We start from the raw sequence: 25050 nt of genomic DNA on the forward strand, positions 1-25050 counted from the left end.
AGTGGTTGAACCCAAGGGTTGCGCTTGCTGAGCGGTGGGCGGAAGCGGAGTAGCAAGTTCCTGTTCCTGTGGTGTGAGCGGAGCGCGATGAGGTAGAGGCTGCGCAGAACAAGGTAAATGTCTCGCAAGCTGAGGCTCCTGAGGCGCAAGGCTAAGGTGTAGTGGTGCTTGCCTTGTGGAGGGTTGAGCTCGCTGCAGCGAGAGCTGAGGAGACTGACTCATGGACGGGAGAGGTTGTTGTACCTCAACCGAGAGTTGCATCACTGGTGGAGCAGCAAGTGGAGGCGGAGGAAGAGAGGTATAATCCTCCTGATCCCATTGTAAAGGTTGCCTTAAGGAAGGCGGAGGCTGAACACCACTGGGAACAGCAAACTCAGAACGTGGCTCAACATCGTACGCCTGGCAGGTGGTACTGCGATCAGGCGGAGCGAGCGCAGGCGGAGGGAGTGCAGGCGGAGGCGGAGGCGCAACACTCTCAGCCCGACACTCACGCATCAAGACCGAAAGTTGTGACTGCATGGACTGCAGTAGAGTCAACTTGGGGTCGGCAGACACTAAGGTCTGCTGAGGTAAAGCCTTAACAGCAGACATCTGTTGCGGCAGAACCTTACTCCTCTTAGGCTGAGTGCATTCAACAGATGACTGAGGAGAGTCAGAGCTAACCCAATGACTGCATCCGGGTTGTTGAACTCTAACTTCGTACGTCTGGCATAGGTCTTGACTTTACGTTTAAGAGGTCTTGAGACCTGAGACCAGCGTTTTCTCCCCTAAATTTCTTCTGCAGACGAGCAAAATAAGGGCTCAATCGTCTGCGGGTGGGAGTGACGGTCTCGGTAAGACACGCCCACAACCACCGAGGATACTTCTGTGCGCCGATCAAGGCCTGCTGAACCCTTTTGTCCTTCGACATTGCTTCTCCCCTGGGCTTGGGAGCTTGCAAGAGGTCCCGGACTGGGAGGACGACTGGCGCGCACAGAAGTACCCTCACGCACAACACTGACACACTTGCGCTAATCACTTATCACTTTGATTTTCTGTTTGCACTTATTTCACTGAACTCGAAACTTTAAGTGGTTTGTACCTGAAACACGCAATTCTATCCTTTCTCAAAAGTTAGTAATTGCGAAAACAGAATTACAATGTAACAGAAAAATCTAATGAAAGATAGATAATTCAGTGGCTGGAAAGAGACTAAACACTAGATCACTCTAGAAACGTTTACCTTCTTCCCCTAAAGAGACTAGGGAGAAGAGCAAAAACGATAACAACGTTACTCGCTTGAATGAAACGTTTATCCTCCTCTTTCTCCCTCCGTCTCTATCTCTCTCTCTCTCTCTCTCTCTTGACTTAGAATCTGAGAGAAGAGCCCAATCATATATATCGTTAAAACATATTATTGTTAAAGGAAAAAACTGAAATATTTCCCAAAATGAAAAGTTCCTTTATTAGGATTAAAACCATTAAGTTAAGAAAGAATGAACAAAACGCTAGACACGGTTACTCTTACTGCAACGTGAAACCGTGAAAATTCTTTCTCTATCGTAACGATAGAGCGCAAGTTGAACGTTCTGAACGTCAACAACTGCAGAGACAAAACAAAACGTTAGTTCAACTTTGAAAACAGTACTAGACTATCAAAGAAATTCTTTCAAAGACATTAAAATAGCATAATATGTTAACAGGTAAAACCGAAATGACGGGCTCAATGTTAATTAACTTCGGTACCAAGAAAAGACCGCCTACTATTAGGAAGGTCGAATATAAACAAATATAAAAATTAATTTTAATAAGTTTATAATAAAAGGAAGTTAATCGAAGAGGCCTATAAGAGGCGGAGAGATTATAACTTTTGTTAAGCAAGAGAGTCTATACTCTCTTAGACACCAACACTTCCGTCTAAGGGAAGGGTCGGCCATTTAAAGGTGAAAGAGAGTTCATACTCTCTTCGTCACCATAATTAATCAAATTAATTCCAAAAGCTAACTAAGCTAATATAGAAGTTTCCAGTAAAGCGACAGCCGAAATCAAAGAGAAATACTTCACCAAAGTCGTGAAAATACTCCAAGAACATAAGCGTATCCCAGAACGTCTTGCCGGAAGCACGACAGAGGAAAAATTGAGGAGGTGTCAACAAGAAGTACTATAGTACCTGGCCACAGGTGGCGCTGGTAAGTACACCCCCTTCTAGTATTGTGATAGCTGGCGTATCCCTCCATAGAATTCTGTCGGGCAACGGAGTTGACAGCTACATGATTATCGGGTAAGTTTAATATTGAAAAAGACAATTTCCACAACACTCGCTCCTTCCCCACCAGGTGGTTAAGATTTAAGTTCCAATACAGTCGTGTATTAAACCTCAGTCTTTCGCCCGCGAGATCCCCCAGCCTTGCCCTCATTTGACGAAACGTTCATGAACTCAAATGGCGGGACTTTCGAATGGCCAGTTCGAAAATTCCCGACAACACCCATCAGGTGGAGGGGGCGGCACTACGTCCGTGCCGCATGAAACGTAACACACGCAGAACGAATCTAATTTTGTTTTCAGCTTAGCGCCTGAAGCGCGCGTATAATGTTTGAAAACACTAATACCTCGCTTTATCTATAGCGTGGGTGAGCGTTCTGGGGATTGACAGAAAACGCTCGAGAGGACTTCTGTTCGGGTCTTAAAAGACTGTAACGCCTGGCTACCCTCTCGATTCCTTTCGCCGTTTGACTTAACTTCTCCCCTGGGTCCGGGAGCTTGACAGAGGTCTAAGGCTAGGATAACGACCGGTCCGAATAGAAGCACTCTCCACTGAATAAAATTCACTGCATAATTTAGACTAAAAAAAAATTGTATTTTACTCTTTGGTAAAATGATAGTTTCACAATTATTTGAAAACCAAAGTATACGCTCTCTCAAACGAAATGAACTCCGTAGAGAGAGACTTACAATTCTGTCAATGGATTGAATGGGAATGCAAAGTCACTGAATCCCATATAAATGCAACAAAATATCAAATTTTAAATATTACCTTTAATAGATATATTCAAAAATTTAAATAAACCCTTAAATTAAGGGGTTCCAATAAAAGACGAATCATCACTCATACCCATTGGAACATCTACAATTCATATACGAACAATTTTAGTATTCCAAAAACCACCAAGGCAACAACGATACATAGAATCGTGCGCTACATTGATGTAAAGAATACTGCATCGTATAAACATTAACTGAACTGTAACTTCCTTTAATCTCTGACTAAGGAAAAATACTGAAAGGACCAATTAATTGCAAAATAAAATGTTCCTTTTATATAGTACAACTTAAAAACTTGAGAAGTAAGAAGAATGTACTATTCATAAACATCGCTACAAAATATTGTAATATTGTAACGATACTGACAACTGCGTAACAAAAATGAACTGAACGCTAGTTAATCTTTGCAAATAGATCGAAGATTATCTAAAGAAAAAACTATTAAAAGGATAAAATTTTCTCAAAATAATAATCCTTTAATTTAATTTACAACTTAATACTTCAAAAGAAAGTATTCACTTATCATTCTTTGTAAAAAAAAAAAAGCAAGACAGACTATTAGCCTACGGAAGAGGCTGTGACGTCATCAATGGACGAGATGTTTACATCCCGCCCTTATGCTTTCGTGAGGTTTATAATAGGTTGAAAAACCTTTTATTTCTACCTTTTAAGTTATAAATACGTGGTCACAGATCAAATAAAACAAAAAAGCGAAAGCCCAAAATCAAAAAACGTTAGTACATCACAAAATAACGTCCAAAACAGAGTAATAAAGCGAGAGAGAATTTTCAATGAACAGCCAGCTATGGCGGCAGGAGAAAATCTGAAGAAGTTGGGTATGGTTCTACCTGTTGTACCACGAGGGCGCTAGTGTACACCTGACATATCTGCGATAAGCAGCGAGATTTTGAATTTTCTGCCGGGGTCAAGAGACTTTAGCCATTATATAACCAGCAGGTAACTTTTATATTTAAAAACAAGAATTGGAGCTTTAAGAACATATGTATGGTCTAGCCTTATGTATGGATCAGAGAGCTGGACAATAACAAGAGATCTGGGGAACAAGTTAAATGCAGCAAAGATGTGGTTTTACAGGAGGATGCTCAGAATATCTAGGAGGGCCAGAGTAACAATGAAGGAGGTAATGGCAAGACTTGGAGTGCAGAGAGTAATGGTAAAGGAAATAAGAAAGAGATAACCGAGTTTTGTTGGGCACATCATAAGAAGAGAGAAAATAGAGCACTTATGTCTCACTGGGAGGATAGAGGGGAGGAGATCAAGGGGGAGGCAGGGGGGCAAAGTACCTGGACAGTATTGTGGAGGGATTGGAGGATAATTATACTTTAAATCAAGTGATGCAAATGGCTAGAGACAGGGAGAGGTGGAGGCGACTGACCGCCAACGTCCTGGAAACAGCACTTCAGTAAGTAAGAAATAAATAAACACCCTACAACTGCAAGCAGTCCAGCATACATTAGAAGTCAAGTGCACGTAGCCAGGTATCATGAAAAAACCATTTGTTGACATGTTCAGACATTGCTAAAGGAATACTGAAAATCTGTGCTCTTGGTATCAGAAGTGTAATATGACAAACAACATTATTAATCATGGCACATAATGGTTGCTCATAGGTGCTTGGTCCAGAACCAGAATAGAAGGAACTAAATGAAATTGAACGATCAAACCTTATGCCCCGAACACCCTCATTACAAACATAGGATGGTATAAAATCATTGCAAAGCAAACCATTAGGAGATGCTAGCCAAGGGTTCAAACTGAATAGGCTCAACCAGGATACTTCCACCTACTGAATAGTTAAAAACATTAAAATGTGTGATTGAACAAAATTTTCCCATTATTAAAAACATTAGAATGCATGAATGAAGCAAAATTTTCCCATTGTTAAAAACAGAATGCATGAATGAAGCAAAATTTTCCCATTGTTAAAAACATTAGAATGCATGAATGAAGCAAAATTTTTTTCCATAAACACTAATTTGAAATTTAAGCACATCACACAAGTCTGTATACTACTGGTTACAACATTAATTTCTACATCAATTCCAAAATCAACTAGCCTAGCCTCTTCTTGATTTCCCCTCTAGCTAGCATCTTTCATTTTAGATTTAAAGAGTTCCTATCACAAACTCTTTAAGAAAATAATTTGACATATTCTTCCATAAGGTATCTGCAATCTCTACATATATTTGAGCCATCCAACAAATGAAAAAATGCACTACAAAACTCAAGACTAAATTAGGGAAGTTAAATAAAAAGTGACTTACTTGAAGAGCATTGACACAAAATATAAAGGGTACCCAAACCTAGATTACTTACCACACAAAGCATCAAAGAAGACAAATTGAACCATACCACTCTAAAAGGGAAGGCAATTGGAGTGAGGGAGAGTGGGAATTATTTACAATTTTCAATAAAAAACCATGGGTAAGGTTCATTAAAATGATGAAAAATTTTCCATATTCTAATCCCTAGTATGAGTAACCTTTTTTATAACACAAAGTTTGCTGCCCTATTGTTGTAAATGTAGGAGTAAGATAAATTTTTTTCAGAATGAAGGCTAAAAAAGAATCCTGCTTCAAAGGCTTGATGGGATGCTTAACAAGGCTACTCAAATCCTTTGAGATCCAATTTTATTAAAAAAAACTACCTTGAAAAACTGAAAGGGGAAAATATATGGCCTTCCAGATAGACCTAGGTGGGTATTACAATCTCTATCTTCCAAGCTGCAAGGTCTGGTTAACTGGAGCAGTAATCTGGATCTTCCACTTCAGATTTGCAGGAAATATATCCAATAAAGAGAAGCCCAACAGTTGTCAAAGAGCCTTGCAAAGGTCTAGACTCTAGACTTATCATTGGGAAGGAAAAAATTGCCTCCATTTACCAAGACTGTTAGAGTCCCGTTCCTTGGAATTATTTCCACATTCTTGGCTTCCATACTAAACAAAATCTGTGTTTGTCAGGTAACTAAGTTTTCAACCTCATGTCCAAATAGCTTCTTGCTAATGACAACTGGGTACGAGTTAGATATCACACCAAATAAGAAATATTACTTCCTCTTCACATTCACTCAACATTTTCAGTTAAACCTACATTATCACAAGAAATAAGTTTTTATACAGATCAGGAGCATGTGATAGGATGTAGGGTTCCCAACCTTGCAAAGTCCACTCTTGTTTTCCCTATTATAAATGCTGCTATGTGGTCTTCACTTTGAACTGAAGTGCAGGGTCATCTAAGGAATAGTTTAATTTACAGGAAAACACTGCAGTAGTATATGAATATCTCATGTAAGTCACTCTTATTATCTACAATCCTTAAATCAGAAAAAAATGAAAATATGAAGGCATAATATATAGCAATTTAATTTCACACTCACCTATAGAAGCTGTTCATTTCAAGAGAGAGAAGATCGTCATCCAATGGAATAAAATCTGGAGTGAATTCATGCATAGTAATTATTCCAAAAAGACCTTCCTCCTCCACCAAGCTAGTCACCCAAGTAGTAATTCTAGGAACAACAACTACATGTACCCTATTAAACAAAGAAAAATAAGGATTGCTTAATACATTACATTTCCTTGAAAACTGATTGTAAAAATTTTCCCTGAAGAAAAAAAAATGTCAATATATTGTACACCCATATTTTCAACATGACCTGTTCACAAACAGCTATGAATCTAGGACATGCTAATCTTGTAGAAAATTAATACAAGAGTCAGGTAAAGTTAGTGCATTTGAATGCAATCCCCAAATTCAAGGTAAATAAGTGAATCATACTCTGTGTGGTTTGAAATAGCTGCAACAAGACTAAAGGGTTAGGAAAAGGGAACTTAAGTTCACATTCAGCTATGGGTTTGTATAGTGATGGTTTGTACAGCCATACCTTGAACTTAATTGATTTGAAGTTTGCTATTTTGGTTATAGGCTCGAGAAACCCAGGATACCACTTAATTAATAATTTTTTTTTTTACCAAACTCTCCCTACATCTCATCTGTCATGATCAGTATACTTCATTATCATCTCCTCCAAGGGTTATTGACACAAAGGGCCTTGGTTACATTTCGCCATTCGTCTCTATCTTGAGCTTTTAATTCAATACCTCTCCATTCACCAAGTAGGTCTGGGTCTTCCAACTTTTCTAGTTCCTTGTGGAGCCCAGCTGAACGTTTGGTGAACTAATCTCTCTTGGGGAGTACGAAGAGCATGCCCAAACCATCTCCATCTACCCCCTATCATGAACTCATCCACATATGGTACTGGAATAATCCCCTTATAGTTTCATTTCTAATCCTGCCTGCCATTTAACTTCCAGTATCCTTCTGAGTGCTTTGTTCTCAAATCTACTAAATCTATTGGAGATTGTTTCATTGTTATACAGTAACACCAATCTCATTAAACTGACATATAGTCTGATTTTTATATGTAATTTCAAGCGATTTGATTTCTAAATTTTACTTAACCGAGCCATTGTCTGATTTGCTATTTTCAATCTTTCACTAAACTCTAATTCTAGAGACCCTGTATTGGAGATCATAGTTCCTAACTACTTAAATGATTCTACCTCATTAATCCTTTCTCCTTCCAATGATATTTCATCTCCCATTGCATACTCTGTTCTCATCATCTCTGTCTTTCTTCTATATATCTTCAGCTCAACCTTGTGTGATATTTCATGCATTCTGGTAAGCAAGCATCATCAGTATACTCTAGGTCTGCTAAATTCCTATCACCAATCCAATCTAATCCTTCTCCACCATCTCAGACTGTTCTACAAATTATAAAATCCATGAGGAGGATAAACCACATAGGTGACAATACATTCTCTTGGAGTACTCCGCTGTTCACTGGAAATTCATTTGATACACTTCATTAACTTTTCACTTGCTATGCTTATGAACAGACTTAATCAAATTTACATATTTAAGAGGTATTCCATAATGATGCAGGACTCTCCGCAAAATTGGCCAGTGCGCAATATCAAAGGCTTTTTCATGGTCCACAAATACCATCAAAAGTGGATTTCTATATTCTACGCATTGTTGTACAACATGTCTCAAAATGAATATTTGGTCAGTGCAACTTCTACCTTTTCTAAATCCTGCTTGTTCATCTCTAAGCTTTTCATTAATCTTTCTCTCCAGTCTGTTTAGAATAAGCATACTATACACTTTTTATAACTGACCTAAGTAATTGTTGCAATCTACTGTCAGGTCTCATTTTTTTGCCATTTTCACCAACACTCCTAACTTCCATTCAACAGGTTTTGCCTCTTCATGTCACATTCTACAAAATAATCTTGTAACTAGTCTGGGAGTCATTTAATTTTCTGCCAGTATCATCTCGGTAGTTATTCCATCGTATCCAGGGGCTTTCCATCTCTTTAGTGTTTTGAGGATAGCTTCCACTTCAAACACACTGAATTCATTCATGGGCACACCAAGGTCTTCATAAGCTTCAGATATATTAATCGAATTATTCCCTTCATATCTTATATTCATAACTTCACTAAATTGTTCCATCCAACGTTGTCTTTCTTCATCTTCTATTGTTATACTAGATCCATCTCTTTTTGATAGGTATATGCTTTTTCTTCTTTGCCCAAGTCGAGATTTCATTAATAATTCTATGAACAATTCTTACACCATAGCCATTCCCTGAATTCACAGCTTTGTCAGCCTCATTTGCTTTACTGTCTAAATATTCTCTCCAGTCATTCCTGGCTTTTCTTTTGACCTCACTATCAATACTGGAGTACTCAGCATGCTCTAACTTGTAATTTTCATTACTTCTTCGAAAACTTTCAACACTCAATTTCTGTCTTTGTCTCCTCTCTATAGCATCCCTAGTATCATTTGATATCCATAGCTTTTGCCTCGTAACTGCATGTCCCAAGACTTCATTACTAACTGACTGACATATGTTCTTTTTGGGCTCAGGCCATGTTGTCCTGATGGAAGGTTCCTTTAAGTAGCTTCCTAGGGTATATTTGACTACAGTGATATTCCCAGAGAATTCACCTTTAGGTCTCCAGAATCATAACTCCTGGTGTGAATATCCTTAAAATTTCTCTCAAGGATATCGCATAATATCAGGGGATGTATATCTTGATATGACACATAGCAATCTTCACCCCGAATAGCGTTTTCGCTTCAAGGGGGAAAGTGGCAAAAATAGAAGGAGAGCTGTTATCAAGGTACCCTTCCTCTGTTACTACCTTGAGTATCTAGATGGCACCATCATCGCTGCCATGTTTATTCCTTTAAACATAGCGCTACTAGCAGAGTGTGCCGGCCGGCAGGGAACCAAGTCAGCTCCCCATCCTAACCTGTGCTAGGTACGGATGTAGGAAGGCAGACACTAATGACATTACAGGAAGGACAGAAGGGAAAGGGACAAGAGGGTCCTGTCCAACCTTGCACTGGTTAAGGATCACCCACGGCCAAGAAAGCCCATCTCAGCCTAGGGGGAATCCGGGGAGGGAGGCCGGCAATACTTGCTGCCTCCCTATAACCAATGCAAGGAAGGTATTGCTATTCCAGGGAAGGGACACACCCCACACCCGGAACAGCAACAAGGACAAGTCTGAAGGGTCACCGAACGAAGGGATCATAACTACAGAAACCTTCAAGAGTGACCAAAGGAGGCTAAACCTCCTATGTCTGTGTCAGACAGCGAGGGAGACTCTACCCCAAGCCAGACCAACACAGACTCAGACTTAAAACACTGCTGTACTGCCCCTCTCTGAACCAGACTAGCTGGAGCAGGAAGGTACAGTACCACCCCAATATAGTAGTATCGAAAGTTAATTCAGATAAACCACTAGGGTTAAGCCCAAGGCTTAAGCAGAGGGAAAGGGTTTGCGCGCCTTCCCCAAAGAGAAGGGAGCAAACGGGGGGAACAAGAAAGCATATCAATAGCCTAAGACAACCTAGCCTAGGCACTGGGAGAATCGATTACCTAAATCACCGAAACTCACTAATGTACCATCTTGGAAAAAACTCAGCATAAACTTATATGTATAACGTTGCCTTACGCTTCAATAAAATTTAAATAACCACACTTGGAAGACTAAATATCATGCAGGAAGTACAAGGGCCAAACGACTAGGCTACAAGGTCTAGCGTAGGCCAGCCTAGGCAAATCCTTCGCCCAGGCACCATACTACAGCATCATAAAAGTATTCCTAAATAAGCTAAGCAGTTAAATTTATTAAAGCGAAAAGGGGGCTGGAAACGTCGCTCTGGCTAACCAAATAAATCCTATCTAGCGAGCGACAGCGTCCAGGACGCCTCCAGCAGGCAACAGCTCTTGTATCAAAGATAGCTCTTTTAATTACTTTAAATTTTACCAAGAGCCTACATTTATACATAAAAGAAATGGTACTCAACTTATCGGAAGCAGAAGAAGTTGGAGAAAGCATATTAGCTTGAGTAAATCCAAGATTTTTGGTAGAAACACAGGGAAAACACCGAGTTGTATAGCTACGCAAAAAGGAATACAGATGGCGCCGCGAGCGGCGCAGGGCACGCTTACGAAACGGGGAGGAGAGATGCCTTACGAACGGCTCCCCCCTTTCTTATCGTTTTCGTTTTCTTGCCATTTGACCCCTACGGAGTGTTAACTCTGTTCGGGGTACAGATTGCCATGTGGCGTGTCAAGAATACGTCCGCTGATATTTTGCGATATCCCTGATTCTTTTATTAGGGATATTCGCTCCAGGAGTTAGAATTCTGGGTACCTTAAGGTAAATTCTCTGGGAATATCGCCGTAGTTGTAATATACCCTAGGAAGCTACCTTAGAGGAACTTCCATCAGGACGACATGGCTTGAGCCCAAAAATGTAGTTATAGCCTAGTTATCCCCTCCAAGCCCTAAGAAAATGGTCCGTTTTCTTTACTACTGTATAAAAGTTACGGTACTGTATGTAAAGCATTTGGATCAGTGAAGGTGTATTGTTACCTGTACACCTAAATTAAGGGTTGATACCCTGAAAAAAAAGGTACTGTACTCTCGGCGACAAGTTGGGATCTCGTAAGCTTTTCGTATCCTGAAAATGTTTTCGTATACTGGGGCATAAAAATCTTTGTATCGCTTTTCGTATCCTGAATTTTTCGTAAGCAGAAACTTTCGTATCCAGAGGTATCACTGTAAACTGATTTATCTTGGTAAATTACTATTTTATTTTATTGTTAATATTCAGTATTTATTTTCAGTTAAAAATATATTAAGAAAAGTTTTAATATCTGTCGAGTTCATATGTCTGGTGACGTCACATCACCGGCGGAAAGCGTCCGGGCAATACGGTGATTTCCTTCGACTAGGCTAATGATTAGTATTAGTATTTTCATTATCGAAATATTAAATAACAATACAAAGTATTTTGAGGGTCTGTATCGGTTGTCATGAGTACTACGTAGTGTAAATTTGACTGTACACTACTTTTTCAATCTCTGATAATGGATCGCTGTTTATCTAAAGAAAATATACTAATAGGGCTAATATTTTCTTGAAAATAATATATTTCCTTTTACATTATAAAAATAAAATACTTTTGTTTGTTAAGTTAGTATTTTCTTTTCATTTCTTGCGAGAAACAAAGAAAATTAAATTACATATTTTGCAAGTATTTCTTCGTAGAGTTTACCGTACGTCACGTGTCTTGTGACGTCATGTATCTTGCGGAAGCGCGCTGACAAACCGAATGATTTCCTTTCATCGTTACCGAGCAATCTTATTACAGCATTCCCATCATCGAAACACCCAGTAACGATATCAAGTGTTTTAGTGGTCTGTATCATTAGTTATAAGATTAGTACAACTTACCGTAAATTTAAGAAAAAAAGTCTGATGACGTCATATTTCTGGCGGAAGGCGATAGGCAAATCAAGTGATTTCCTTCCGATGCGTTACTATTCCCATAATCGAAACATCGAATAATGATATATAGAATTTTTTAATAGTTTTCAAAAAAAATATGAAGATACAACTGAATTAAAAACAAAATACAGAGAGAGAGAGAGAGAGAGAGAGAGAGAGAGAGAGAGAGAGAGCGTATTCCTTTTATAACTAATAATAAGGTCTATAAACGAACGGTATGGAAAATGTGATACCCTATAACATATTGGCGTTGATGTAATATGCATTATGAAGAAATTTTGAATGTCAAGAAAATTATATAAATCAGTGTTATTCGCACTATATATATGTGCTCATAATAGTAATACGGCAGCGTGACCTTGAGATTAGCTGATGCCAACCGAAAGTAAATCAAAAGTATTTGTTGATTATTGATATGTTCAAGAAATTGAAAAATGTTATTTTCATTAGTAAAATAAATTTTTGAATATACTTACCCGATGATCATATAGCTGTCAGCTCTGCTGCCCGACAGAAAAACCTACGGGCGGAATACGCCAGCGATCGCTATACAGGTGGGGGTGTACATCAACAGCGCCATCTGTCAAGTAGGTACTCAAGTACTCGATGTCAACACAGAACCAATTTTCTCCTCGGTCCACTGAGTCTCTATTGGGGAGGACGGGTGGGTCCTTTAATTTATGATCATCGGGTAAGTATATTCAAAAATTTATTTTACTAATGAAAATAACATTTTTAAATATTAAACTTACCCGATGATCATATAGCTGATTCACACCCAGGGGGGTGGGTAGAGACCAGCATTACATGTTGACATTATTATGAGCTAAGTATTCCGTATTTCATTTTAGCAGTTATTCAAAATAATAAACATAAAATAAATAATTACCTGGTAAGGAAGTCGACTTGAACAATTACTCTGCCTTTTTAAGTACGTCTTCCTTACTGAGCCTCGCGATCCTCATAGGATGCTGAGCGACTCCTAGGAGCTGAAGTATGAAGGGTTGCAACCCATACTAAAGGTCCTCATCAAAACCTCTAATCTAGGCGCTTCTCAAGAAATGACTTTGACCACCCGCCAAATCAAGTAGGATGCGAAAGGCTTCTTAGCCTTCCGGACAACCCAAAAACAATAATAAAACATTTCAAGAGAAAGATTAAAAAAAGGTTATGGAATTAGGGAATTGTAGTGGTCGAGCCCTCACCACTACTGCACTCGTTGCTACGAATGGTCCCAGAGTGTAGCAGTTCTCGTAAAGAGACTGGACATTCTTAAGATAAAAGACGCGAACACTGATTTGCTTTTCCAATAGGCTGCGTCGAATATACTTTGCAGAGATCTATTTTGTTTAAAGGCCACGGAAGTTGCGACAGCTCTAACTTCGTGTGTCCTTACCTTCAGCAAAGCTTGGTCTTCCTCATTCAGATGGGAATGAGCTTCTCGTATTAACAGTCTGATAAAATAGGATAAAGCATTCTCTGACATAGGCAAAGATGGATTCTTAACTGAACACCATAAAGCTTCAGACGGGCCTCGTAAAGGTTTTTAAATAGAACTTAAGACCTCTTACAGGACATAATACTCTTTCTAGTTCATTTCCAACCATACGATAAGTTTGGAATATCGAACGATATTGGTCAAGGCCGAGAAGGCAGCTCGTGTTTGGCTAGAAAACCAAGTTGTAGAACATGTAGCCGTTTCGGATGAGAATCCGATGTTCTTGCTGAAGGCATGAATCTCACTGACTCTTTTAGCTGTGGTTAAGCATATCAGGAAAAGAGTCTTAAAGGTGAGATCTTTCAGGGAGGCTGATTGAAGCGGTTTGAACCTGTCTGACATAAGGAATCTTAGTACCACGTCTAAATTCCAACCAGGTGTAACCAAACGACGCTCCTTCGTGGTCTCAAAAGACTTAAGGAGGTCCTGTAGATCTTTATTGTTGGAAAGATCTAAGCCTCTGTGACGGAAGACTGATGCCAACATGCTTCTGTAACCCTTGATAGTGGGAGCTGAAAGAGATCGTTCTTTCCTCAGATATAAGAGAAAGTCAGCTATTTGAGTTACAGAGGTACTGGTCGAGGATACGGATACTGACTTGCACCAGTTTCGGAAGATTTCCCACTTCGATTGGTAGATTCTAAGGGTGGATGTTCTTCTTGCTCTAGCAAACGCTCTGGTTGCCTCCTTCGAAAAGCCTCTAGCTCTCGAGAGTCTTTCGATAGTCTGAAGGCAGTCAGACGAAGAGCGTGGAGGCCTTGGTGTACCTTCTTTACGCGTGGCTGACGTAGAAGGTCCACCCTTAGGGGAAGTGTTCTGGGAACGTCTACTAGCCATCGAAGTACCTCGGTGAGTCATTCTCTCGCGGGCCAGAGGGAAGCAACTAGCGTCAACCTTGTCCCTTCGTGAGAGGCGAACTTCTGCAGTACCTTGTTGACAATCTTGAACGGAGGGAATGCATATAGATCTAGATGTGACCAATCTAGTAGAAAGGCATCTATATGAACTACTGCTGGGTCCGGGATAGGTGAGCAAACTATTGGGAGCCTCTTGGTCATCGAGGTTGCGAAGAGATCTATGGTTGGCTGGCCCCAGGTGGCCCAAAGTCTCTTGCATACATCCTTGTGGAGGGTCCATTCTGTTGGAATTATTTGTCCCTTCCGACTGAGACAATCTGCTATGACATTAAAGTTGCCTTGGATGAACCTCGTTACTAGTGAAAAGTCTAGACCTTTTGACCAGGTGAGGAGGTCCCTTGCGATCTCGTACCATGTCAGAGAGTAGGTCCCTCCTTGCTTGGAGATGTACGTCAAAGCCGTGTGTTGTCCGAGTTCACCTCCACCACTTTGCCTTGAAGGAGAGACCTGAAGCTTTTCCAGGTCAGACGTACTGCCAGTAGCTTCTTGCAGTTGAAATGCATTGTCCTTTGACTCGAGTTCCATAATCCCGAGCATTCCCTACCGTCTAATGTCGCACCCCAGCCTACGTCCGATGCGTCCGAGAAGAGAACGTGGTTGGGAGTCTGAACAGTCAGGGGAAGACCCTTCCTAAGGTTGATAAAGTCCTTTCACCAAGTCAGACCAGACTTTATCTTTCCGGAAACCGGGATCGAGACCGCTTCTAGCGTCTTGTCCTTTTTCCAGTGAAAAGCTAGATGGTATAGAAGAGGACGGAGGTGTAGTCTTCCTAGTGACACAAATTGAACCACGGATGACAGTGTCCTAACCAGACTCATCCACAGCCTGACAGGGCAGCGTTCCTTCTTCAGCATCTTCTGGATGGATAGCAGGGCTGGGGGTAGATCGTCTTGTTCAGCAACGTCCTCATCAGAGGGTTCCTCATCCGAAACTGATGAGGAAACGGCAACGGAGTGGGCAACGTCTGACTCGCTGAATCCGGTCGCACTGGTGGATGCGTGACGGAGCCGGACGCAATATCATGGTACTGCTGCACAGTCTGTGAACTGTCAACAACCATGGGGACGCGAGGAAGTACAGCGTCAACCCGAAACTGTCTAGACTGTCTGGGTTGTGCAGTCAACACCCTACCGGGTTGCTGAGGTTGACGCACTGCGTCACAACAAGTCACCTCTGCTGGTTGTTGAACGTCTTCCTAGTGACACACTGAACGTCAACAACCACCTCCGAGCGTCGCTTAACGTCAACTTGCGACTGGCAACCCACACTGGGTCGCATCGGTGGAGGAACCACCTCAACTGGCGGACGCGAGTAGGATACCTCAGCGTCAACAGGGCGCACAACCAACCGGTAGGAAGGTTGTTGGCCAGAAGTTTCTTCTCCGTATTAAGTCCTCTATCAAGGACACAAGCTTGGACTGCATGTCTTGCAGCAAAGCCCATTAGGGTCTACGGGAGCAGGTGTGGCAACAGACGGGGTTAGCGACTGAAGCGGAACCATTTACCATCCCTGGAAGCCTTGTTATGTGTGACATAGTAGTACAGCAAAACTTCAAAGGCTCGACAAAAGTTGAGAAGTTGACCTGTAAACAACTGGAGCGTCTCCTGGCTATGCGCCTGGCCGAGTCTACCAGAATTGAGAAGTCTACCTGGGCAGAGGCATGAACTCCCAAGCTGAGAACTTCTCTCGTGTCCTATCAGACTCTCGCTCTATAAGCCAGATAAAAAGAAGGGAAATCAAAAGGCTGTATCCCTAAAACTCCTCCTGGTGCAAAAACCAGTCGCCTAGCCGACGTAACGCTCTCTAGGAGAGCGAGAGAGCACTAGCTTAACAACAACGGCTTCGAAGTAGCTAGGCCTAGTGTAAGTTCTGACGTGAGGCGAACGAGGAGCAGCAGTTACAAGATCCGGACGAAGATCCTTAAAAAATCATCATGATTTAATTAAAGTCCATAGGAGGCTAAGCAGCTTAAGGCTCCTCTCCAAATGACAGAGTCCTCAAAGGAATATCAGTAGGAGGGAGAACAGCACTTTCTCATCTACAGGAACCTTGTCCGAGAAAAGCTAGGTATTCTCAGTGAGGGTCTCACTGGTGCATTAGCAGCAGACCAGAAGGCAACGTTATGTAATGCTTGACAGTCTGTGAACTGTCAAAAACTGAACTGTCAACCACAACAGGTGCGTGAGGACATACAGCACTGGTGCATTAGCATACAGACCAGAAGGCAACGTTATGTGACTGCTTGACAGTCTGTGAACTGTCAAAAAACTGAACTGTCAACCACAACAGGTGCGTGAGGACATACAGCACTAGTGCATTAATAGCAGACCAGAAGGCAACGTCATGTAACTGCTTGACAGTCTGTGAGCTGGCAACAACCAAAGCTGTGTGGGGAAGCCTCAACTCCTGACTGACTAGACTGCTGCGGGCGAGTGGCGGTAACCACAGTGGGTTGCGGAGGCTGACGCACCGTGTCAAACCACGGCAGCTTAACTCCACCCTCCTGTTGTTGTGGTAGCACACGCACGTCAACGGAGGGTTCCGTGTGTCTGTGAACGTCAGCATGCGTCTGGCAGGGTCGACTGCGCATGGGTGGAGGAGCTCTCACAGCTGGAGTGTGGGAGCAGGCAGCCACAGCGTCTGCTGGGCGCACAACCGTGGTAGGTTGTAGGCTAACGGGTGCGTCTGTGAACGTCAGCATGCGTCTGGCAGGGTCGACTGCGCATGGGTGGAGGAGCTCTCACAGCTGGAGTGTGGGAGCAGGCAGCCACAGCGTCTGCTGGGCGCACAACCGTGGTAGGTTGTAGGCTAACGGGTGCAGCGTCAACCTTCTCCGCACGATACTCCTGCAAAAAAGATGCTAACTGTGTCTGCATAGACTGTAGCAAAGACCACTTAGGGTCTACAGCAGCAGGTGCGGCAACAGACGGAGTTACTGCCTGTTGCGGTACCGCTTTACCTCTCTTAGGAGGTGTGCAGTCATCGGAAGACTGCAGCGAGTCCGAACTGACCCAGTGGCTACACCTGGGCCGTTGGACTTGCGCGGAAGGGACCGACTTGCACTTAATAAGCTGCGAGACCTTGGTCCAAGGTTTCTTACGAGAAACCTCTTCCGCAGACGAGAAGTAAATGGGCTCTCTCGTCTTTGTGTGGGTGGGGCGATCTTGGGTAGATACGCCCGAAACCACGGAGGGAAAAACGTCTGTTCGTTGATCAAGGCCTGACGAACCCATAAGTCGTTCGACATTACTTCTCCCCTGGGCTTGGGAGCTTGCAAGAGGTCCCGGACTAGGTGAACGACAGGCACGAACAGACGAACCCTCGGACGCAACACTGTAACACTTTGCGCATATCACTTTATCACTTTGATTTTCTGTTTTGCACTTATTTCACTGAAATCGAAACTTTTACTGATTTCTACCTGAAACACGCAATCCTACCCTTCATTAAAAGGTAGTAATTGCGAAAACAGTCGTATAATGCAACAGAAAACATATATAAAGATAAAGAATTCAGTGGCTGGGAAAGAGACTAAACACTAGTTCAAATAAACTACGTTTACAATCTCTCACCGCACATAGCCTGGGAACAAGAATAAAACCCTAGAAACGTTTTACCTTCTTCCCCTACAGCGACTAGGGAGGAGAGTAAAACGAGAACAACGTTACCCGCTTGAACGAAACGTTTTATCTCCTCTCTCTCCCTCCGTCTCTATCTCTCTCTTTCTCTCTAGATTTCGCACCTGAGAGAAAAGCCCAATTATATATCGTCAAAACATGTTATTTGCTAAAGGAAAAAACTGAAAGGTTTTCCAAAAAAAAAGTTCCTTTAATTTAGAATTTAAACCATTTAAGCTAAGAAAGAATGAACAAAACGCTAGAATCGGTTTACTCTTACTGCAAAGTGAAACCGTGATACACTCTCTCTCTATCGTAACGATAGAGCGCATGTTGAACGTCCTGAACGTCAACAACTGCGTAGACTAAAAAACTAAACGTTAGTTCATCTTTGAAAACAGTACGAGACTATCAAAGAAATTCTTTCATAAAACATTAAATTTAAAAAGTTTTAAATTCTTTAAAGGTTAAAAACGATATAACGGGCTCAACGTTGATTAACTTCGGTTCCAAGTTAGGACCGTCTACTAAAAGGAAAGGTCGCATATAAACAAAACATAAAAATTTATTTTTATATGTTTATAATAAAAGGAAAGTTAATCGAAGAGGCCTAATAAAGGTGGAGAGATATAAAATATATAGATCTATAACGTGTTAAGCAAAATTACTAAAAACCTAAACACACTTCCGTCTAGGGGAAGGGTCGGCCATTTAAAAGTGAAAGAGAGTCCATACTCTCTTTGTCACCATAATTAAAACTATCCAAAACGAGTTCAAGTTTTGAAATGAAGATAAAACCCCTGCATAGCGAAAGCTCAAAACTGGAATAGTGTACTTCACCAAATAGTTGTGAAAACAAATCCAGTTAGTAACAGCGTATTAGGTAGGTCTTGCCAGTGGCACGACAGAGAGAAAATTGGTTCTGTGTTGACATCGAGTACTTGAGTACCTACTTGACAGATGGCGCTGTTGATGTACACCCCCACCTGTATAGCGATCGCTGGCGTATTCCGCCCGTAGGTTTTTCTGTCGGGCAGCAGAGCTGACAGCTATATGATCATCGGGTAAGTTTAATATTGAAAAATAAAATATAAACGTGCTTTAATAAACCACAATTAAACACAGCAATGTCTAATGAAATATAAAGGCTTAATATTGAACTAGAATACTGTATTATTATTATTATTACTATCCAAGCTACAACCCTAGTTGGAAAAGCAAGATGCTATAAGCCCAGGGGCTCCAACAGGGAAAAATAGCCCAGTGAGGAAAGGAAATAAGGAAATAAATAAATGAAGAGAACAAATTAACAATAAATCATTCTAAAATAAGAAACAACGTCAAAACAGACATGTCATATAATAAACTATCAACAACATCAAAAACAAATATGTCATAAATAAACTATAAAAAGACTATGTCCGCCTGGTCAACAAAAAAGCATTTGCTCCAACTTTGAACTTTTGAAGTTCTACTGATTCAACCACCTGATTAGGAAGATCATTCCACAACTTGGTCACAGCTGGAATAAAACTTCTAGAGTACTGCGTAGTATTGAGCCTCGTGATGGAGAAGGCCTGGCTATTAGAATTAACTGCCTGCCTAGTATTACGAACAGGATAGAATTGTCCAGGGAGATCTGAATGTAAAGGATGGTCAGAGTTGTGAAAAATCTTATGCAACATACACAATGAACTAATTGAATGACGGTGCCAGAGATTAATATCTAGATCAGGAATAAGAAATTTAATAGACCGTAAGTTTCTGTCCAACAAATTAAGATGAGAATCAGCAGCTGAAGACCAGACAGGAGAACAATACTCAAAACAAGGTAGAATGAAAGAATTAAAACACTTCTTCAGAATAGATTGATCACCGAAAATCTTGAAAGACTTTCTCAATAAGCCTATTTTTTGTGAAATTGAAGAAGACACAGACCTTATATGTTTCTCAAAAGTAAATTTACTGTCGAGAATCACACCTAAAATTTTGAAAGAGTCATACATATTTAAAGAAACATTATCAATACTAAGATCCGGATGTTGAGGAACCACCGTTCTTGACCTACTTACAATCATACTTTGAGTTTTGTTAGGATTCAACTTCATACCCCATAATTTGCACCATGCACTAATTCTAGCTAAATCTCTATTAAGGGATTCACCAACCCTAGATCTACATTCAGGGGATGGAATTGATGCAAAGAGAGTAGCATCATCTGCATATGCAACAAGCTTGTTTTCTAGGCCAAACCACATGTCATGTGTATATAGTATGAAAAGTATTGGGCCAAGAACACTACCCTGTGGAACACCGGATATCACATTCCTATAATCACTATGGTGCCCATCAACAACAACTCTTTGAGATCTATTACTTAAAAAATCAGTAATAATGCTAAGAAACGACCCACCCACTCCCAACTGTTTCAGTTTGAAAACAAGGGCCTCATGATTAACACGGTCAAAGGCAGCACTAAAATCAAGGCCAATCATACGAACTTCCCGACCACAATCAAGGGATTTCTGTACAGCATTGGAGATTGTAAGAAGGGCATCACATGCTCCAAGGCCTTTACGAAAACCAAATTGCAAACTAGGGAGTAGATGATTACCTTCAGCAAACCTATTAAGACGTCTTGCCAGAAGACGTTCAAAAACTTTAGATAATATGGGAGTTATGGAAATTGGGCGGTAATCAGTGGGACTTGAGCTACCACAAACACATTTACATAGAGGAGTAACATTACCAATTCTCCAACTAGTGCTAAAAGCTCCTCTTCTTGCTAACTTCCGCAAAATAACAGATAACTTTGGAGCTAAGAAATCTGCTGTCTTTATGAAAAACAAAGGAAAAATGAACTACCTGTATGCGATTGCGAAAGCGAGCACACACACACACACAGAAAGAGCTACAACGATTTCGCATTAAACCTAATGATTAGACGAACTGTATGGAAACTGATTTCCTGTAACATATTGGTGTTGATGTAATATTCATCATGAAGATATTTCTAATAAGTTAAGAAATGATAAAAAAATATGCCATACGTATGTACGCCATATTTTGATACGGTAGGTAGCGGCACTTTCAGATCAGCTGATCATAACCAAAGGTAAACAAAACTTTCAGTACTCGATTGTAAAATGCTTCCAAAATTGATAAATATAATACAAAAATGCATTTTTGGGCTCAAGCCATGACGTCCTAATGGAAGGTTCCTTTAGTAGCTTCCGAAGGGTATATATGACTACAGTGATATTCCCAGAGAATCAAACCAAAGGTTTCACAGAATTCTAACTTCTGGCGCGAGTACCTTTAAGATTACTCTCAAGGGTATCGTATATCATCAGGGGACGTATTCTTGACATGCCACATGGCAATCTGCACCCCGAATAGCCTTTACGCCTCGAGGGGTAATACGTGGCAGAATAGAAGGGTAACCGCAACAAAGATTACCCTGGTTCCCCTACTACAATCGTATCAAAACCGCGCCAACTCCCTCTGGCGGTCATTCCTTTATCTGTAGCGACTCGCTACAGTGGTGTTCCCTGTCGATCTGACATTTTCGATCGATTTCTGGGAATCTTTATGCTTTCTACGACTTCTTTCTCCATCCAGAAAGTTGAGTATTGATTCTTTACAATATGTAATTTAGTTCCAGCCTCACAATGAATTTGTGTATTTATTGTGTGCGGATCTTCGCCGATTGCCGGTGTCGCCATGGCGCTGTCGTTCTTTGTACATGTGCTATTTAGTTAGCAGAACGACATTCCGGTGTAAATAGCTTAATCAATACTATGAAAGCTATTTAGGCATTATATATTGTAAAGATATCTACTGTATAAGCATATTTTTTCCTTTTCCGTGGCGATCGTATATGTCAGAGTTTTGGTGATTTAGGTAACCGAAATCTCGTCTTGTCTGGGTAGCATAACCTAGACAACATATACTTTCGTCATTTCCCCGGTTACCCTTGTGTATTGGTTATCATTCCTGGAGATCGATATCTCCTGGAATTATATTAACCGTTATTAATCTCACTAGAGATTTATGGGTAATCTCTCTTCCCTCTGAGAGTAGCCTTAGGCTACAACTCTCTGCATCGGCCTTGAATTTCGAATTTAGGCATGACTAGCCTAGAGTTTTCTGTCTCATCCCTTAACGGCCGACGGCAAGTTTTGGGATTCGATCAGAACCTCAGATTATTTAGTCTTTGTCGGCAGTCAGTCGGCGGGGTGATTGCATTCCCCTGCCGGCGGAACTGCCGGCATAGGAGGCTAGCCCTTCCTAGACTACACCTGAAGTGGTCGAATGTTGCCGCCACCTTCTCCCTGTGGTCTAGTAGACTAGTCCTATGCTCGCCGACTCTAGGCTATAGAGTCGTATACTCTTGTGGCCTAGGATCGCGCCGGCATTGGAACTGTTTCTCCCTTGTTGAGAGGAACGACATGAGCTGCCGTCCCCTTAACTGTATTAGCACCTCCTAAGCTGGAGAATAAATGATTCTCCTGCCGCTTGTGGTCGTGCCGGTACTGAAACAGAGTTTCTTCAAGGTGTGTAGATCCGGCAACATTGCCGGTCCCTCCTATACCTCACATAGGACCCTTTCCCCTCCCCTCACTGTTGTTTTACGATGGCCGAGCCATTGTCTTTCCTGTGCTGGAGTCCTGCAACCTTACCATTGCCGGTGGGTTGCCGGAGCCGCCCAGACCCCCTTCCTCAGCCGTCAGCTGTCGGCAGTCGCCGACTACTGGCGGCCATGGTGACTGCCGGCTTCCAGCGGCTTTGGCGGCTGTGGATGGGAGGTCGCTTTTGTCACCAAGGTTCTCCAGTTCTCCCTTGAACTGCTAACCACAGTTTCTGTTGTCGGCGTATCGTTCTGGCCGGCAGTAGACCGGCACAGATAGATACTGACTCAGTAGGTAGCATGCCGAGTGTACTCATGCTGTCGGAGGCTGGCCTACAGTAGTAAGCCGGCAATAGTACTGTGGCTAAATGGAAGTGAACCTTCTTTTCGGAGAAAGGCAGTAAAATTAGACTTTTACATCTTTTATTACTGTATACATATACAGTAATAGATAGCCTTCACTCCATGCTTTCTCTCTCTCTCTCTCTTTTCTAGCTTGCTAGATGCTCCGGCAATAGCTAGCTAATCCGGCAATATGCCGGCTGAACTACAGTACTGTATATGTCTATACAGGTAATCAGTATAATTGCAGTATAGTATATACGGCAGATGAATAACTATCGTATATATTATACTAGTAGTTATTTCCAATATATCTTGGGTATCCCTGCCCAGATATTTGCTGAACCCAATTCTATATCGATGGAATAATATTTCATCAATATTCTGATTTGAAATCAGTTTCCATTTACCCTGCAATATTGAATTTCGTAAAGGGCTGGTGGTGTGACACCTCTAACCCCTATAGGGGAGAGCCCTTATCCCTGAGTTTCCCTGATCAGGAAACTCCCTGATTTAATATTTTAAGGGAGGTCACAGCAAATAGATTGGTTGGGATGCATAAGTATATGTCTTTTATTTTCTGCCGGCTGAACTACAGTATAGGTCTATACAGGTAGTCAGTATATTTGCGATCTAGTAAATACGGCAGATGGATAACTAACGTATAGATTATACTAGTAGTTATTTCCAATCTATTGGGTGTCCCTGTCTAGATATTTGCTGAACCCAATTCTATATTGATGGAATAATATTTCATCAATATTCTGATTTGAAATCAGTTTCTATTTATCCTGCAATATTAAATTCCGTAAAGGGCCGGTGGTGTGACGCCTCTAACCCCTAAAGGGGAGAGCCCTTATCCTTGAGTTCCCTGTTCAGGAAACTTCCGGATTTAATATTGTAAGGGAGGTTACAGCAAATAGATGGGTTGGGATACACATATATGTCTTTTAATTTCTAATCAACATATCTTGGATGCGAGCTTCTGCTGTTACCGCTCCTATTTCGAAAGAATGACATTCCTTCGATACTCTGATTGTGTATCAATCCTCCTTACCTCACAGCGTTAAGCATAGAAGGGGACAGTGCATGTACACTTCCTTACACCTAGGTGTTCGAACCCCATTTCTTCAGGAAATTCCCCGGTTGGAGGAATTTCCTTATCTTAATACTGAGGAGAAGTAACAGCTTTGACTCATAGGGGATGTGTCTCCCACTATCTCTTTTAGCTTTCTGTCCTAAGCTATTTTGTCAAAAGACGATTTTGCATATTGTTTATCGATGCGATAATCAATTGAATACTCATTTCTGTTCTCCCTTCGTTACAGGAGGGACACCAGATGATGCATTGCAGTCTTCTGCAGTTATAAAGATGAGTATTTTCACGGACATAATATATGCAGGTTCACCCCCCCCCCAGCAATATTATTTCCAAAATCCCCAACCTACAAGACGGCAGTCTAGAGCTGTCGAACTGTGGTTGGTTTCGTTTTGAAAGTTATCTCATAAATGCGGTTCAGTTGCGAACTAGTAAAAATGTGAAAACTCTACGGGAATTGGACTGAAAATTTCACTTTCTCATTACTAAAACTGCCGATTTAGTGCTCCTTTTAAAGGTTTTTAAGGTCTAAACCCCCCCCAACCCTGCCTCTCAAGATGAGGTTGCAGACACTAACGGCATTGGTGAGTCTGAGCGGGACTCGAACCCCCGACTGACAAACACCGGGCAGAGACTCCACAATCAAGCCACACCTTGTAGTGAAATCAACAACAGCAGTCATTGTTTCACTGTCACATCTGACTCCGCCGCCAAGAGCCGGCAGTGTGTGCCCTTGGTCACCACCCAGTCAATAGCTGAGTTGGTATACCTTCAATCGACAGCCCGCCGATTATCAGCGGTCTGCCGACAGCCCGAGGAGTCGCCTCTGGTTCAGAGATCCGCTGACTATGCGTATATTTTTCACCACTACCCAGTCACATTGAATACTGGCTAGGATGGTGTGACGTCTGTCAGCGACCCGCTGACAGTCAACAAGTCACTGATATGTCTTAGACCTGCTAGCCATATCGGTACTGAAGTACTGTGCCAGTTAACTTACCCCCAAGCACTAGCCTTGACGGTAAC

The 25050-nt window shown here is 41.6% G+C and overlaps 1 protein-coding gene across 3 annotated transcripts in view; it reads right to left on the reverse strand.

The window, feature by feature from the left end:
• LOC137641521 (vacuolar protein sorting-associated protein 33B-like) overlaps positions 1–25050 on the reverse strand; it is a 268777-nt gene that overhangs the window by 128686 nt on the left and 115041 nt on the right. For all 3 annotated transcript variants that reach the window (XM_068374148.1, XM_068374147.1, XM_068374149.1), the window contains exon 4: positions 6420–6575. In XM_068374148.1, the coding sequence (XP_068230249.1) occupies positions 6420–6575 (156 nt within the window). The remainder of the gene's footprint in view (positions 1–6419; positions 6576–25050) is intronic.

The sequence above is a fragment of the Palaemon carinicauda genome, chromosome 5 (assembly GCF_036898095.1).
Source record: "Palaemon carinicauda isolate YSFRI2023 chromosome 5, ASM3689809v2, whole genome shotgun sequence".
Lineage (NCBI taxonomy): Eukaryota > Metazoa > Arthropoda > Malacostraca > Decapoda > Palaemonidae > Palaemon > Palaemon carinicauda.